General features: G+C 44.7%; 1 protein-coding gene across 1 annotated transcript; it reads right to left on the bottom strand.

The window, feature by feature from the left end:
• Positions 1–289: 289 nt before the first annotated feature.
• LOC122762679 (anthrax toxin receptor 2-like) lies at positions 290–13,141 on the bottom strand (the record flags this gene model as incomplete). The annotated part of the gene is made up of 9 exons (XM_044017875.1): positions 12,675–13,141; positions 8,023–8,094; positions 7,125–7,196; positions 6,953–7,034; positions 6,769–6,873; positions 3,621–3,689; positions 3,111–3,191; positions 712–772; positions 290–385 (listed from the first exon to the last, which is right to left on the bottom strand). Coding segments are annotated over exons 1-9 (823 nt in total), but the record flags the coding sequence as incomplete, so codon positions are not given.
• Positions 13,142–15,935: the final 2,794 nt, after the last annotated feature.

The following is a 15,935-nucleotide window of genomic DNA, read 5'->3' as shown; positions in this document are numbered from 1 at the left end:
ACATGTTGTCACATGACTTCCATGAGTTTTAAGCTCCTAGTGCACATTTTTAAAGGTGATATTTAGTTTAAAATGCAATAGGAAAAAATCCTTGATTGATGGTGGGTCCCATGTGCATTTACTCTGGCACAGTGGCATCTACAGTGAAACTTATCTCACAAGTCTTATCTTTATTTTGAGACCAAGATCATTCACAGAGATAGATTGTATTTGGTTTGGGCATGTCGTTTTCAAACAGGGACCCCTGTGTGTGTGTGTGTGTGTGTGTGTGTGTGTGTGTGAGACTCACTGATGGTCTGTTGGTCGATGATGAAACTACACATCACTCCTTCACTGCTCCGTCCCTGAGTGAATCCGTTTCCTCTGAGGACGATGTCGAAGGTTTCTGAGCAAATGTAACACACATTTTAAAAATAAATAAATATATATATATATATATATATATATATACATATACATATACATATATACATACAGTATACTGTATATATTGTATAATATAGCTCAATGAATGAACAACTAATGAACGGATTTTGGTTCATTACCAACTGTGTCTACTTTGACTTTAGTAGCTTTTTAAAACATGAAGGAAAATATTAACATTCCTGAAGAAGAAGGAGGAGGAGGAGCCAAAGATTCCACTGGAGTGAGAAAAGACACACACACACACACACACACACACACACACACACACACAGGTTCTGAACTCACCGTTCACACAGACAGTGGACGGTTCCACAGTCAGAATCTCTGTACACGAGCGCTTTAATATCTGCAGGAGACACACACACACACACACACACAGATTATCTGTCTCAGCAGCAGCAGCAGAATACATAAATAAACAGAGAGATGGTTATCATGTCTGTCAGGTTTAGAAAACAGCAGATCACGTGACAGACTGAGCGCTGATGGCAGCACAAACAGCAGCTGTGTCAGCCACAGCGGACACATTATGCACGACTACGTTACAAACCTGCGGGATCTGCATTAACATATAAAGAGGCCTGAGCAGAGCAGCGCTGTCACAGAGCGCCGTGTCAGCGAGCATCCACAAACCACAAATATGCAAATGTCACTAAGACAGGAGGAAGAGGAGGAGGGGGAGGAGGAGCTTTGGCTGCTTCAACATCTAACTAGAAAATTCTGTGAAATCAACCTTTACAATTTAGACAGTGACTGACTCACAAGCCCCTCCCCCTTCCAAACACCTGTGCCTAACTGAAAAACAGAGAAAACGACGTGTTTTAAAGTCGTCGTTTTGTCAGAGCGGTTCATGACGGAGAGAAAATGTTTGGTGTGTGAGCGTCAGGAGGCTTTAAGCCACGCCCACATTCACATCTGTGACCAACGGCTGAGAACCGACAGAGAAACGACATTTTCAACATCACCCTCGTCTTCATTTTAAAAAACATGGGAGACAATGTTTGAGCAGAAACTGTAACCATAGCAACGTGTTTGTACACAAACTGTCTGTTTGTCACTAACGGTGCAATACACACTCAAAACATCTGAACACGCTGAAAAAAAATACAAAACGTAAACTGCGATTGTTTAAAAACTGTAATATGTATCAAAACTTTGACTTAGGTGAGAACGTGCAACTTTAAAAACACGTAGAAAACAAACGTGCGACTTTAAAAACACGAAACAAACGCGCGACTTTAAAAACAGAAAACAAAGACTTAAAACAAACAAGACTTTAAAAACAAAAAACGCTTTAAAAACACGGAAACTTAAACTTTAAAACATCGTGAAAACAACGTGCAACTTTAAAAACACGTAGAAAACAACGCGTGCAACTTTTAAAAACACGTGAAAACAAGCGTGCAACTTTAAAACACAGAGAAAACAAACGTGACTTTAAAACAGAGCGTGCGCTTTAAAAACATCGTAGAGAAACAACGCGGCAACATTTTAAAAACACGTGAAAACAAGCGTGCAACTTTAAAACACAAAACAAGCCTTGGAAAAACAAAACGCGTGAAACGTCGCGACTTTAAAACACGTGAAAACACAACAGACTTAAAAAAACACAGAAAAACAAAAAAACAAGCATTTAAAACACATAGAAAACAAACGAAGTGACTTTAAAACACAGAGAAAACACACTTTAAAAAACACAAGTACTTTAAAAAACACAGTGACTTTAAAACAAGCAAACGTGACTTTAAAACACATAGAAACAAACGAAAGTGCTTTAAAACACAGAGAAAACAAACGCTGACTTTAAAAACACATAAAAAACAAACGTGCAACTTTTAAAACACAGAGACTTAAAACACATACGCAACTTTAAAAACACAGAAAACGTGAACTTTAAAAACAATAGAAAAAGACTTTAAAAACACATAGAAACAAACGTGTGACTTTAAAAACACATGAAAACAAGAAAACAAACGGTTTGAAAAGGAAAACACATAGAAAATAAACGCTGACTTTAAAAACACATAGAAAAAAGCGGTGACTTTAAAACACATAGAAAACAAAGCAGAAAACGTGACTTTTAAAAACACATAGAAAAAAACAACTGTGACTTTAAAACAATAGAAACACATGACTTTAAAAACACATAGAAAACAAGCGGGTGACTTTAAAAACACATAGAAAACAAACGCGTGACTTTAAAAACACATAGAAAACAAACGCGTGACTTTAAAAAGGTGATAATCTGACTGTATCTGACTGCGGTCAGTGACGCCTTCACAGGCTCGTGGAAATTTCAGGATTATAGAAGTGAAATAATCCTGAACTTCTTCTTCCACTTTTTCTTCACATAGAAAAATGTTTAAAATAAACCAAAAAGAACCTTTTTGATGCAACATTTCCCACTTCCTCCTGTGTGTGTGTGTGTGTGTGTGTGTGTTTTGTAATGTTGTCGTTACATCATCACTTGACAGAAACAGTTACACCCTTTGGCTCTGTGTGTGTGTGTGTGTGTGTGTGAGTGAGTGAGTGAGTGAGTGAGACAGAGACAGAGACAGAGACAGGGACAGGGACAGGCGGAGACGGAGACAGGGACGGGGACAGAGACAGGGATGGGGACGGAGACAGAGACAGGGGCAGGAACAGAGACAGGGATGGGGACGGGGACAGAGCAGTGAACTCACAGAATTGACGATGCCTTTGAGGGCGTGGAAACCGTCTTTGACAGGAAACACTTGGTCCTTGGTGTCTGCGATTTCTGCCAGCTGTGAAAGAGAGAAGAAGAGGAGAAGTGAGGACGGGGACGATTGGACGTAGGGAGGATGAAAGGACCGCTCCTCTGGTCCTCAGCAGACGGAGCAGATGGCAAACACTACACAAAAAAAAACACTAAACACTGAAAAACATTTCATTTGTTTGTGACATCACAACCAGTTACCATGGCTACCATGGAGACGGGACGCCATGATGGATGAGATGACAGATATTTGAATGTCTTCGCGTGACAACAGTGTCTCATCACGCCTGCAGGGTGGCACCATCACAGCCGTGAATACAAATACATTTAAATTTAAGTTCTAATTTGAATCATTTTATAATCTCAATAATCCATATATAATAATAAATATATAATATAATCCCCAATAAAAACTGACTTTATCCACTTTAACAAAACTCTTTCTGTGTTTTCTCACCTGCTGCTCGTCAAAGTCTTTGATTCCCACGCAGTAAACTCGAGCGCCGTATCGCCGCGCTTCGTCCGCCTGACGCACGTTTGAGAGGAGGAGGACGAGGCGTGAGTGACAGTCAGAAGAAGAAGAAGATGATGACGGTGTTGTCATGTGAGGGACAGTCAGAAAGAAGAAGAAGATGATGACAGTCAGAAGAAGATGACGGTGTTGTCATGTGAGGGACAGTCAGAAGAAGATGATGATGTGAGGGACAGTCAGAAGAAGAAGAAGAGTGAGTGACAGTCAGAAAAGATGGTGTTGTCTTGTGAGTGACAGTCAGAAGAAGAAGAAGATGAGGTGTTGTCTTGTGAACAGGACAGAAGAAAGAAGAAGAAGATGACGGTGTTGTCTTGTGACAGAAGAAGAAGCGGTGTTGTCATGTGAGGGACAGTCACAAGAAGAAGAAGATGACGTTGATTGTCATGTGAGTGACAGTCAGAAAAGATGGTGTTGTCTTGTGAGTGACAGTCAGAAGAAGAAGAAGAAGATGACGGTGTTGTCTTGTGAATGACAGTCAGAAGAAGAAGATGACGTGTTGTCATGTGAGTGACAGTCAGAAAAGATGGTGTTGTCTTGTGAGTGACAGTCAGAAGAAGAAGAAGATGACGGTGTTGTCTTGTGAATGACAGTCAGAAGAAGACGGTGTTGTCTTGTGAGTGACAGACAGAAGAAGAAGAAGATGACGGTGTTGTCTTGTGAGTGACAGACAGAAGAAGAAGAAGATGACGGTGTTGTCATGTGAGTGACAGTCAGAAAAGATGGTGTTGTCTTGTGAGTGACAGTCAGAAGAAGAAGAAGAAGATGACGGTGTTGTCTTGTGAATGACAGTCAGAAGAAGAGAGTGACGGTCAGAAGATTGTTGTCTTGAGTGACAGTCAGAAAAAGATGGTGTTGTCTTGTGACAGTCAGACGGTGTTGTCTGTGAATGACAGTCAGAAGAGTGACAGTCAGTGTTGTCTTGTGAGTGACAGTCAGAAGAAGAAGATGACGGTGTTGTCATGTGAGTGACAGTCAGAAAGAAGATGGTGTTGTCTTGTGAGTGACCGTCAGAAGAAGAAGAAGATGACGGTGTTGTCTTGTGAATGACAGTCAGAAGAAGAAGAAGATGATGTCTTGTGAGGACAGTCAGAAGAAGATGGTGTTGTCTTGTGAATGACAGTCAGAAGAAGATCTTGTGAGTGACAGTCAGAAGAAGATGGTGTTGTCTTGTGAGTGACAGTCAGGTGACGGTGTTGTCTGTGTGTGACAGTCAGAAGAAGAAGAGATAGCGGTGTTGTCATGGTGAGTGAAAGAAGAAGATGGTGTTGTCTTGTGAGTGACCGTCAGAAGAAGAAGAAGATGACGGTGTTGTCTTGTGAATGACAGTCAGAAGAAGATGGTGTTGTCTTGTGAGTGACAGTCAGAAGATGACGTGTTGTCTTGTGAGGACAGTCAGAAGAAGAAGATGACGGTGTTGTCTTGTGAATGACAGTCAGAAGAAGAAGAAGATGACGGTGTTGTCTTGTGAGTGACAGTCAGAAGAAGAAGAAGATGACGGTGTTGTCTGTGAGTGACAGTCAGAGAAAAAGATGGTGTTTGTGAGTGACAGTCAGAAGAAGAAGAAGAAGATGTGTTGTCTTGTGAATGACAGTCAGAAGAAGACGGTGTTGGTGAGTGACAGTCGAAGATGACGGTGTTGTCTTGTGAGTGACAGTCAGAAGAAGAAGGACGGGTGTTGTCGTGAGTGACAGTCGAAGAAGAAGATGGTGTTGTCTTGTGAGTGACCGGGAAGAAGAAGATGGTGTTGTCTTGTGAATGACAGTCAGAAGAAGAAGAAGATGATGTCTTGTGAGTGACAGTTGTCTTGTGAATGACAGTCAGAAGAAGAAGATGTTGTCTTTGAGTGACAGTCAGAAGAAGATGGTGTTGTCTTGTGAGTGACAGTCAGAAGAAGAAGAAGATGACGGTCAGAAGAAGAAGAATTGTTGTCTTGTGAGTGACAGTCAGAAGAAGATGGTGTTGTCACAGTCAGAAAAAGGGTGTTGTCTTGTGAGTGACAGTCAGAAGAAGAAGAAGATGACGGTGTTGTCTTGTGAGTGACAGTCAGAAGAAGAAGAAGATGACGGTGTTGTCTTGTGAGTGACAGACAGAAGAAGAAGAAGATGACGGTGTTGTCATGTGAGTGACAGTCAGAAAAAGATGGTGTTGTCTTGTGAGTGACAGTCAGAAGAAGAAGAAGATGACGGTGTTGTCTTGTGAATGACAGTCAGAAGAAGATGATGTGGTCTTGTGAGTGTCAGACAGTCAGAAGAAGAAGATGAGTGACAGTCAGAAGAAGATGGTGTTGTCTTGTGAGTGACAGTCAGAAGAAGAAGCAAGATGACGGTGTTGTCTTGTGAGTGACAGTCAGCCAGAAGAAGAAGATGGTGTTGTCTTGTGAATGACAGTCAGAAGAAGAAGAAGATGACGGTGTTGTCTTGTGAGTGACAGTCAGAAGAAGATGGTGTTGTCTTGTGAGTGACAGTCAGAAGAAGAAGAAGATGACGGTGTTGTCATGTGAGACAGTCAGAAGAAGATGGTGTTGTCTTGTGAGTGACGAAGAAGAAGAAGATGACGGTGTTGTCTTGTGAATGACAGTCGAAGAAGAAGAAGATGATGTCTTGTGAGTGACAGTCAGAAGAGAGATGGTGTTGTCTTGTGAATGACAGTCAGAAGAAGAAGAAGATGACGGTGTTGTCTTGTGAGTGACAGTCAGAAGAAGATGGTGTTGTCTTGTGAGTGACAGTCAGAAGAAGAAGAAGATGACGGTGTTGTCTTGTGAGTGACAGTCAGAAGAAGAAGAAGATGACGGTGTTGTCTTGTGAATGACAGTCAGAAGAAGAAGAAGAAGATGACGGTGTTGTCTTGTGAATGATCAGAAGAAGAAGAAGAAGATGACGGTGTTGTCTTGTGAGTGACAGTCAGAAGAAGAAGAAGAAGATGACGGTGTTGTCTTGTGAATGACAGTCAGAAGAAGAAGAAGAAGATGACGGTTTTGTCTTGTGAGTGACAGTCAGAAGAAGAAGAAGATGACGGTGTTGTCTTGTGAATGACAGTCAGAAGAAGAAGAAGAAGATGACGGTGTTGTCTTCACCTCCTTCAGCGTCAGCTCGTGCACGTACACCGCCAGCTTCCCGTCGGTCAGAGCCAGGATGATGCTGTTGGACGTCTGCGTCTGTTTCTTCATCTGATCTGTGGCCTGACAGTTTCACACGTTCACATCAACTCATCCTCTACGACTGATGTTTGTGTTACCGTGACGACGACGATGGAGTCACCTGTTTGATCCCCTCGTGCATGTAGGTTTCACCTGCTGGTTTCACCTGACGCAGATTCTCCAAACCTTCTTCAATCTTATGTCTGTGACACAAAACAACAGCGTTCATGTGTTCAAAGCATGGGACATGATGTGATGACAGAGTGAACCTGAGAGGATTCATGCTCACTTACCTGTTTCCTGTCAGAGGCAGCAGCACTTTAGCTGAGGCTGAGAACACGATGAAGGACACTCTCATCCTGGGACTGAACGACGACGACGACGACGACAACAACCGTCAGTCATCAATAACACACACACACACGCGCACACACACACACACACACACACACACACACAACTTTTGACTTTCCCATGATGCTACACAAAGAAACAGTGTGTTTCAGGTTATGTCTTAAAATACATCCACAGGTGTGTCTCTGAGGAGCTCAAATGTTGTCTTCCAAAGACATGACGTCTTCACGTTTAAAGGCATAATAATCTTAGTGTATGTAAACCTCTGACTTTACATTATTTCATTACAGAAAATGAAAAATAAATCATGTGTTAAAGTAATTACCATAGAAGGAATTATTCATATGTTCTTATTCCAGCATGAGAATATTTTATCTCATGTGATCACAACTTATTTTCATACTACGTTCATGTGTTCATTATTTGTTGTTTGAAGAATGTGTTTGTCAGACATGTGAATGATGACGTTGTCAAACGTCTCAGAATAATTGAGTTTTAACAATTTGAGAAGCTGAAAAAATCACAGAAACTGGTTTTAATTATTTCATTTAGAAATAAACTAATAATGTATTGATAATTGCAGCTGTTTTCGAGAACATGAATCATAATTACAAATACAGATCATAAACATCTTTTTTTATCTTTTATTCATGTTTTAAACAGGGATTATTTTGACTTCTGTGTATTTGAATCTTTAATGAATTTTAATGTTTTGATTTCATTCACTTTTATTTAAAAAGGTGGAACATAAATAAAGTTGTTACTTCATGGTTTTTCTTATTTTAGAATACATTAAAACATTAAGTGTGATGAAGATGAAGATGACGTCACACTCACCTGACAAAGCGGTCGGTGAGGTTCCTCACAAACGAGTAAATCTCCATCCAGTCGGCTGAAACACTTCCAGACCTGAAACCAGAGCAGCACACGGTTCACTTCATCGTCTTCATCGTCATCATCGTCATCATCATCATCATCGTCGTCATCGTCGTCGTCGTCATCATCATCATCACCACAGGAGCGTTCACAAGTGACACTCAAGAGTTTGTTTTTGTCCAAAACTAAACTTAAAATAAAAGTCTCACTTTCTGTTTGTCCACACTAAAGTGCGACCCTGCAGTTTCCAAAATAAGACTTTCAGTTTGTTCATGCTTAAAACAGTTTTCAGAATAAAACTCTCATCCAACCACTTGCAAAATAAAAGTCTTAGCTTGTAGTTGTTCATGCTAAACCAAAACCTCTCTGTTTTCAAAATAGCTGAAGTGAAACTAACACATCCTGGTGACAGTGAATGCATCACTTCACAGGACATTTTTCCTTGGCAAAGAGTGTTTGGAAAACTTTAAAAAAGAAAGAAAGAACTTAAATGAACTCATGAACCTCGTCGAAAACCACAGTGCTGGAGATTCCCACGATAATGAATGTTACACCATAATCTGATGACATCATCGCGGTCTAATCGCAGTCACAGAACCTCAGCTCACATTGTTTTGATTTTTACACAAAAAGTTGTAAAACTGTGAGAAATCTGTGGACGACCTCGTTTTACAAAACAAACTTTACTGAAAGTGAACAAACGAACAAACACAAACACAAATAATCTTGTCATCATCCTGTAATTTAGTCGTTGGGAAGAACGAGGGCGGAGGAGTTTGAAAATGGGTCAGAGGAGCAGAAGAAATGGAACGTGTCCAAGAACGAGGGGGAGGACATGATTATAAACAGACTCTGTCAGCACTGTGAACGCACCACGAGAACAGGACTGTGAACGCACCACGAGAACGGGAAGCAGCACAGAGAACAGATGGACCATGAAAGCACCAGGAGAACAGATGGACATGAAAGCACCACTAGAACAGGACTGTGAATGCACCAGGAGAACAGATGGACTGTGAACGCAATTCACGTGATACTGTGAGCGCACAGGAGAACTGTGAGCATCCAGGAGAACAGGGACTGTGAACGCACGAGAACAGGACTGTGAATGCCTGCAGAACAGGACTAGGAGAACAGGACTGTGAACAGGACTGTGAGCACAGGAGAACTGTGAGCACCAGGAGAACAGATGGACGAACAGAGAACTGTGGATGTGAACAGGGAGAACCAGGACAGAGGACTGTGAGCAGAACAGGACTATTCAGGAGAACAGGACCGCGGAACGCAAGGAGAACAGATGATGGACAAAGCACCACAGAACAGGACTGTGAATGCACCAGGAGAACAGATGGACTGTGAACACACTAGGCAGATGGACTGTGTGTGAACACACCACAGGACTGACAGGAGACTGTGAATGCACACTGGAGAACAGAGGAGAACAGGACTGTGAGCTGTGAACAGGACACCAGGAGAACAGATGGACGTGAAAGCGCGAGAACAGGACTGTGAATGCACCAGGAGAACAGTGGACTAGGACGCAGGAGAACAGATGGACTGTGAAGGCACCAGGAGAACAGATGGACTGTGAAGGCACCAGGAGAACAGATGGACTGTGAACGCACCAGGAGAACAGATGGACTGTGAGTTACAGGAGTTAAAGAAACTCGAGTCCAAGAAAGGCTGCTGGATAAAGCTGAAGATTTGACATTGGCTAAAGCTATTGACATTCCCCAGGAATTTGAAATGTCACAAAAGCAAATGAGAATTGTTAGAGAGGAGGACTCACACATGTGTCTACAGTGGCCACAAGACTGTAGACACTGTCCACCACATGTGCAAATAAAACGTCACAAAACAGTGCACAGACGAAGCCCATGCAGAGACAGACAGGAAACACCCTCAACATACATGGAACCAAGGAAAATGTCCAGCTAAAGGCTCTGTATGCTCACACTGTCACAAACCAAACCACTGGGCAGCAGCAACCTGGCATGAGTTCAGTGAGGGCGGAGCCAGAAGATGCATTTGAAGAAGAAAGGCGGGACATAAACCTGACAGTAGAGGATGGTGTAGCAGACGAACAGTGGATCGTAGACAGTTTAGAATAGACACAGGTGCAAAGTGTGATACCATGACTCTGGACTGTTATCAGTTATTAAAGCACACAGGTGAACTGAAGCGCTCCAACAAGACGCTCCTATTCAAACCACAAGGTGAAGCCGGTTGCTGCAGTGGACCTCTGGACCTCCGGACCTCCCCCTGAAGTACAAAGGCCCGGGAAGCAAATGCACAGCTGGAAATTGTGGACCTTGCTCAAGAGAACGTGCTCAGCGGCACCACAGCCGAGGCCCTGGGTCTGACTGTTCGGCTGGACTCCTACAGGATGGTGCGACCCGAAATAAGGTCACACAGCAGGTGGACTAGAGGATTTTCCTGAACTAACAAGCACCACAGGCAAATACAACATAAAGATCGATCCAGATGCAAAGGGCGCGGTCCATCCAGCATGCCGACAACCAGTAGCACTTGATGAGACGGTCAAGGATGGACCCATTATCACAGTAGACCAACCCACAGAGTGGGTCAGCTCCATGGTCGTTGTCACGCGTAATGACAAGATTAGAATCTGCATAGATCCAAGCGAGAGGGAGAACCACAGGTCAGAGGTCAGATCCACCATGCCTGCTCCAAAAGTATTCTCAGTCTTGGATGCTACGATGCTACGTCATCCCTCCTTACAACCTTCAACAACCACAGGTCAGAGGTCAGATCCACCATGCCTGCTCCAAAAGTATTCTCAGTCTTGGATGCTACGATGCTACGTCATCCCTCCTTACAACCTTCAACAACCACAGGTCAGAGGTCAGATCCACCATGCCTGCTCCAAAAGTATTCTCAGTCTTGATGCTACGATGCTACGTCCATCCCTCCCTGACCCTTCAACAACCACAGGTCAGAGGTCAGATCCACCATGCCTGCTCCAAAGTATTCTCAGTCTTGATGCCACGCATGCACGCCATCCCTCCCACAACCTTCAACACACCAACGGGCAGCTTTAGATGGCTGACACTGGTGCACCATGGACCAAATGCTCCTCATGTTTCCTCTCCTGTTTCCTGTTTCCTAATCTCCTCCCTCTCGCACCCTCCTCCCTCTTGTCTCCTCTCTCCTCTCGTTTCCTTCCAATCTCCTCTCCTCTCTCCTGGTTTCCTCTCCCCTCCTCTCGTTCCTCTCCTTTGTTTTCCCTCTCCCCTCTCCTCTCGCTTCCTCTCCCTCTCCCTTGTCTCCTCTTGTTTCCTCTCCTCCTCTCCTCTTGTCTCCTCCTCTCCGCCTCTCTAATCTCCCTCTTGTCTCCCTCATCTCCCTCTCCTCTAGTTCCTCTCCTCTTGTCTCCTCCCTCCTCCTCCCTCCCTCTCCTCTTGTCTCCTCTTGTTTCCTCTCTCCCTCTTTCCTCCTCTCCTCTTGTTTCCTCTAATCTCCCTCCCCTCTCCTCCTCTCGTTTCCCTCTCCTCTCCTCTCCCTCTCCTCTCCCCTCCTCTGTCTCCCTCTCTGTTTCTTAATCTCTCTCCCTCTCTGTCTCTCCTCTTCCCTCTCTTGTTCCTCTCCCTCTCCTCTTTTCCTCTCTCCTCTCCTCTGTCTCCTCTCCCTCCTCGCTTTCCTCTCTCCCTCTCCCTCTCCTCCCTTGTTTCCTCCTCTCTCCTCTCTCTGTTTCTCTAATCTCCTCTCGTTTCCTCCCCTCTTTCCCTCTCCCTCTCCTCTCTTTCCTCTCTCTCGCTTCCTCTCCCTCTCCCTCTCCCTCTTGTTTCCTCCCCTCTTGTCTCCTCCCTCTTGTTTCCCTCTCCCTCTCTCTCGCTTTCCTCTCCTCTTGTTTCCTCTAATCTCCTCTCCCTCTCCTCTAATCTCCTCTGCCTCTCCTCCTCTCAAGCTCCTCCTCTCGTTTCCTCTCCTCTCCCTCTCTGTCTCCCTCCTCGCTCCTCTCCCTCTCCTCTGCTCTCCTCTCCTGTTTTCTCCCCTCTCCTCTCTTCCCTCTCCTCTTGTTTCCTCTCCCTCTCCCTCCTTGCTTTCTCCTCTCCTCGTCTCCTCTCCTGCTTCCTCTCCTCTCCTCTTGTTTCCTCCTCTGTTTCTCTCTCCCTCTCCTGTCGTTTCCTCTCCTCTCCTCTCTCTGTCTCCTCTCCTCTTGTTTCCTCTAATCTCCCTCTCCCTCTCCTCTTGTCTCCTCTTGTTTCCCTCTCCCTCTCCTTGCTTTTCTCCCTCTTCTCCTCTCCTCTTGTTTCATCTCCCTCCCTCTCCTCTTGTCTCCCTTTGTTTCCTCTCCCTCTCCCTCTCGCTTCCTCTCCCTCTCCTTGTCTCCCCTCCTCTTCTTTCCTCCTCTCCCTCTTGTCCCCTCTCTCTCTCCTCTTGCTTCTCCCTCTCCTCTCCTCCTCTCCTCTCCTGCTTCCTAACCTCCTCTCCCTCGCTTCCTCTCCTCTCGCTTCCTCTCTCCTCCCTCTCGCTTCCTCTCCTCTCGTTTCCCTCTCCTCTCGTTTCCTCTCCTCTCCTCCAAGTCTTTGGCTGTTCTTGTTTAGTTTGAAGTAAAGTGGTGCGGTGGTCACGTGATGTTTTCCACTTACTTGTCCAGGACAAAGTAGAGGTCATAAGCTCCGTGACAGGACGCCTCCTCCTGCTGCTCCTCTGCCCGGGAACACGCAGCAAACACGGAGAGCAGCAGCAGCAGCGCCGCCGCGGAGCTCCACGCTCTGTGGCCGGGAAACACGGCACTGAGAGCGGACTCACGGAGAGAGAAGAGCCGCCACATACTCCACGGACTCCACTGCCGATAAACGATCGATAACCAATCAATAAACCTGCGCGCGCGCGCGCACACACACACACACACACTCTGTCGCTGTTACTGTGTGTGAGCAGCACGAGCCTCAACTTAAATCACTGACCCGCGAAATAAAGGAAAACACCGTGATGACGTCACCAGCCGTTAAGAAGTTTCTTCATGTTCCTGAACTTTAGTCACATCCGCTCATTAACGAGTGAGTGAGTGAGTGAGGCCCGTGAAGGCAACACGACTCTGAAGAAACTTCCACAGGAAACAAAGTTAAGTTGCGTTCACGTGTTTCCTGTAAAACTCGTACTTCACACACTTTTCTCTGCTCGTTGTTATGAAATTAAAATATAAAAAATCAGCAGTTACAAAACAGAATCACATTATATATACACGTGCGTGTGTGTGTGTGTGTGTGTGTGTATTGTGAAGACATTTTCTCTGAATGTCAGAATGTGTTTTATAAATAATAATAACGATTGAAAGTTGTCTGGATTAGTTTTCTTCCATAAGTGAAATAACTTTTTTTAAATGCTAAACATTTACACATGTTTAATAAAGAAAAGAAAGAAATAACAGCGATGATAAGAGAAGACACAGTGAAACTGAACTAAATAAACTGCAGTCCACTCCTGAAATCACGTCCCTGAACGCATCACGTTTCCCACTGCACGTGAAGGCAGCACGGCTGCATCTGATGGTCCGTGAACACACCCAAAAACATATGAGTCACATTTGCTACAAAGTCCACTTCATCATCTTCATCATCATCATCACCATCGCCATCGCCATCATCATCATCACTGTCATCATCACCACCACACACACACACAGGAGTGAATACACAGATGATGATGATGATGATGATGATAATGACACACCTGTCCTCAGGTGATGAGTTCATTGACACTCAGGAAATTCCACAGATTTTTTTTATCAGTGACTTATGTGTCACCCTCTCACTGTCTCACCCTCTCACTGTTTCACCGCCCTCTGAATGTTTCTTTCGTTTTTTTCCCTGCTGATGTTGGTCACGCGTGGCGGTTTCATCAGTGATGTCACACGTGGGTAATTGTGTGTCTAAGTGGTTTTTAATGACACGGTGAATCCTCCTGAAGCATCAGACGCGTAAAAACAGAATTCAACGCAGTTTCTCTGAGTGTGTGCGAGAGTCGTCACGGGGATTTAAAGCTGCACAGGAAATGAAAAGTGACAACAGAGGAGGCCGTGACCAAAGGTTTATTTACACAAAACAAACACAGAAACTTTTATTTCAGACAAACTGTTTAACCTTTGACCTCTGACGTCTTTATCTCACTCTCCCACAGAGAAAAGCAGTGATTTTAGGAGCCGCTGCCTCGTGTGGTCACTTTGTGTCACTGAGGTCAATCTGAACAAAGGACCTCTAAATAAGTCATTTGTGTTGTGATCACCCTGTTATCTGTCTGTCTGTCTGTCTGTCTGCATGAGTGGGTGTGGTTTTCCTCCCTCACCTGCTTGTTAACGCTCTTTGACTTTGTTGCTGACTCGTGAACGTGAGCTGGATTCAGACGTCGTGACACTTTCACCTCAATGATGATGTCATGTTTTTGACTTTATTTTGACTCTGGACTTGTTCTCCCGTGTGTTCTCTCGTGTGTTCTCTCGTGTGTTCTCTCGTGCGGTCTCGCAGTGTTCTCTGTTCTCTGTGTTCTCTGTGTTCTCCTGTGTTCTCTTGTGTGTGTGTTCTGTGTGTGTGTGTGTTCTCCGTGTTCTCCCTGTGTGTGTTCTGTGTGTTCTGTGTTCTCTTGTGTGTGTGTGTTCTCCTGTGCTCTCTTGTGTGTGTGTTCTCATGTGTGTGTGTGTGTCTCTCTGTGTGTGTGTTCTCCCGGTGTTCTCTGTGTGTGTGTGTTCTCCTGTGCTCTCTTGTGTGTGTGTTCTCTGTGTCTCCTGTGTTCTCCCATGTTCTCTGTGTGTGTGTTCTCCTGTGTTCTCTGTGTGTGTTCTGTGTTCTGTGTGTTCTGGTGTTCTTGTGTGTCTCTGTGTGTTCTCCCGTGTGTGTGTTCTCCCTGTGTTCTCTTTGTGTGTGTGTTCTCCCTGTGCTCTCTGTGTGTGTGTGTTCTCCTGTGTTCTCCCTCTTTGTGTGTGTGTTCTCCCTGTTTCTCTTGTGTGTGTGTCTCCCTGTGTTCTCTTTTGTGTGTGTGTTCTCCCGTGTGCTCTCTTGTGTGTGTGTGTCGTGTGTTCTCCCTGTGTGTTCTCTGTGTGTGTGTTCTCCTGTGTGTTCTCGTGTGTTCTCCTCCTGTGTGTCTCCCCTGTGTTCTGTTCTCTCATGTGTTCTCTTGTCCCGTGTTCTCTTTGTGTGTTCTCTTGTGTGTGTGTTCTGTGTCTCTCTTGTGTGTGTGTGTGTGTTCTCTGTGTGTTTGTGTGTGTTCTCCCTGTGTTCTCTGTGTGTGTGTTCTCCGTGTTCTCCTTCTTGTGTGTGTGTTCTCCCATGTGTTCTCTCTGTGTGTGTTCTCTCGGTGTTCTGCCGTGTCTCCCTGTTCTCTTGTCCCGTGTGTTCTCTCGTGTGTTCTCCCGTGTGTTCTCCCGTGTGTTCTCCTGCAGACATCGCAGCCTGCTGTAGATTTTATTGCACAAGTCTTTTAATAAGAGGATAATATCAGATGTTTCCTGTGTATCAGACTGGTCCATCAGCAGCAGGGGGCGCTCTGACTGTGTGTCATACAGTGAGATTAAAGCTCCTGCTGTTTGACTCTAATCATGTGGACATGCTGTTGTCCAACATTAATGTGTTCACACCAGCTTCATCCTCTAAAGAGATCAGTGACGTCTCATCAGCAGAACAAGACAATTGTGAAATGACTTCATCACCCGTTTCCTCGTCTTCATGCTCCGCGGACGCCTCTTGTCTCCCACACTGAATTAATCCCGACTTCCCTCTAATCCAATTAAAATGAGGGAGCAGAGGTGCTGTCACTGCCAAACATGTTTCCACTGCAGCCTCCAGACAGATTAAGGTGAAGAAGATCTTTAATTTGTTAATCACCGAGCGGCGAGCGGAGCGTGAAACACAAAG

Source organism: Solea senegalensis, unplaced genomic scaffold, assembly GCF_019176455.1.
Source record: "Solea senegalensis isolate Sse05_10M unplaced genomic scaffold, IFAPA_SoseM_1 scf7180000015964, whole genome shotgun sequence".
In the NCBI taxonomy this organism is placed as follows: domain Eukaryota; kingdom Metazoa; phylum Chordata; class Actinopteri; order Pleuronectiformes; family Soleidae; genus Solea; species Solea senegalensis.
Note: the sequence above shows the minus strand (reverse complement) of the source record. Positions and strands in the feature narration are given on the sequence as shown.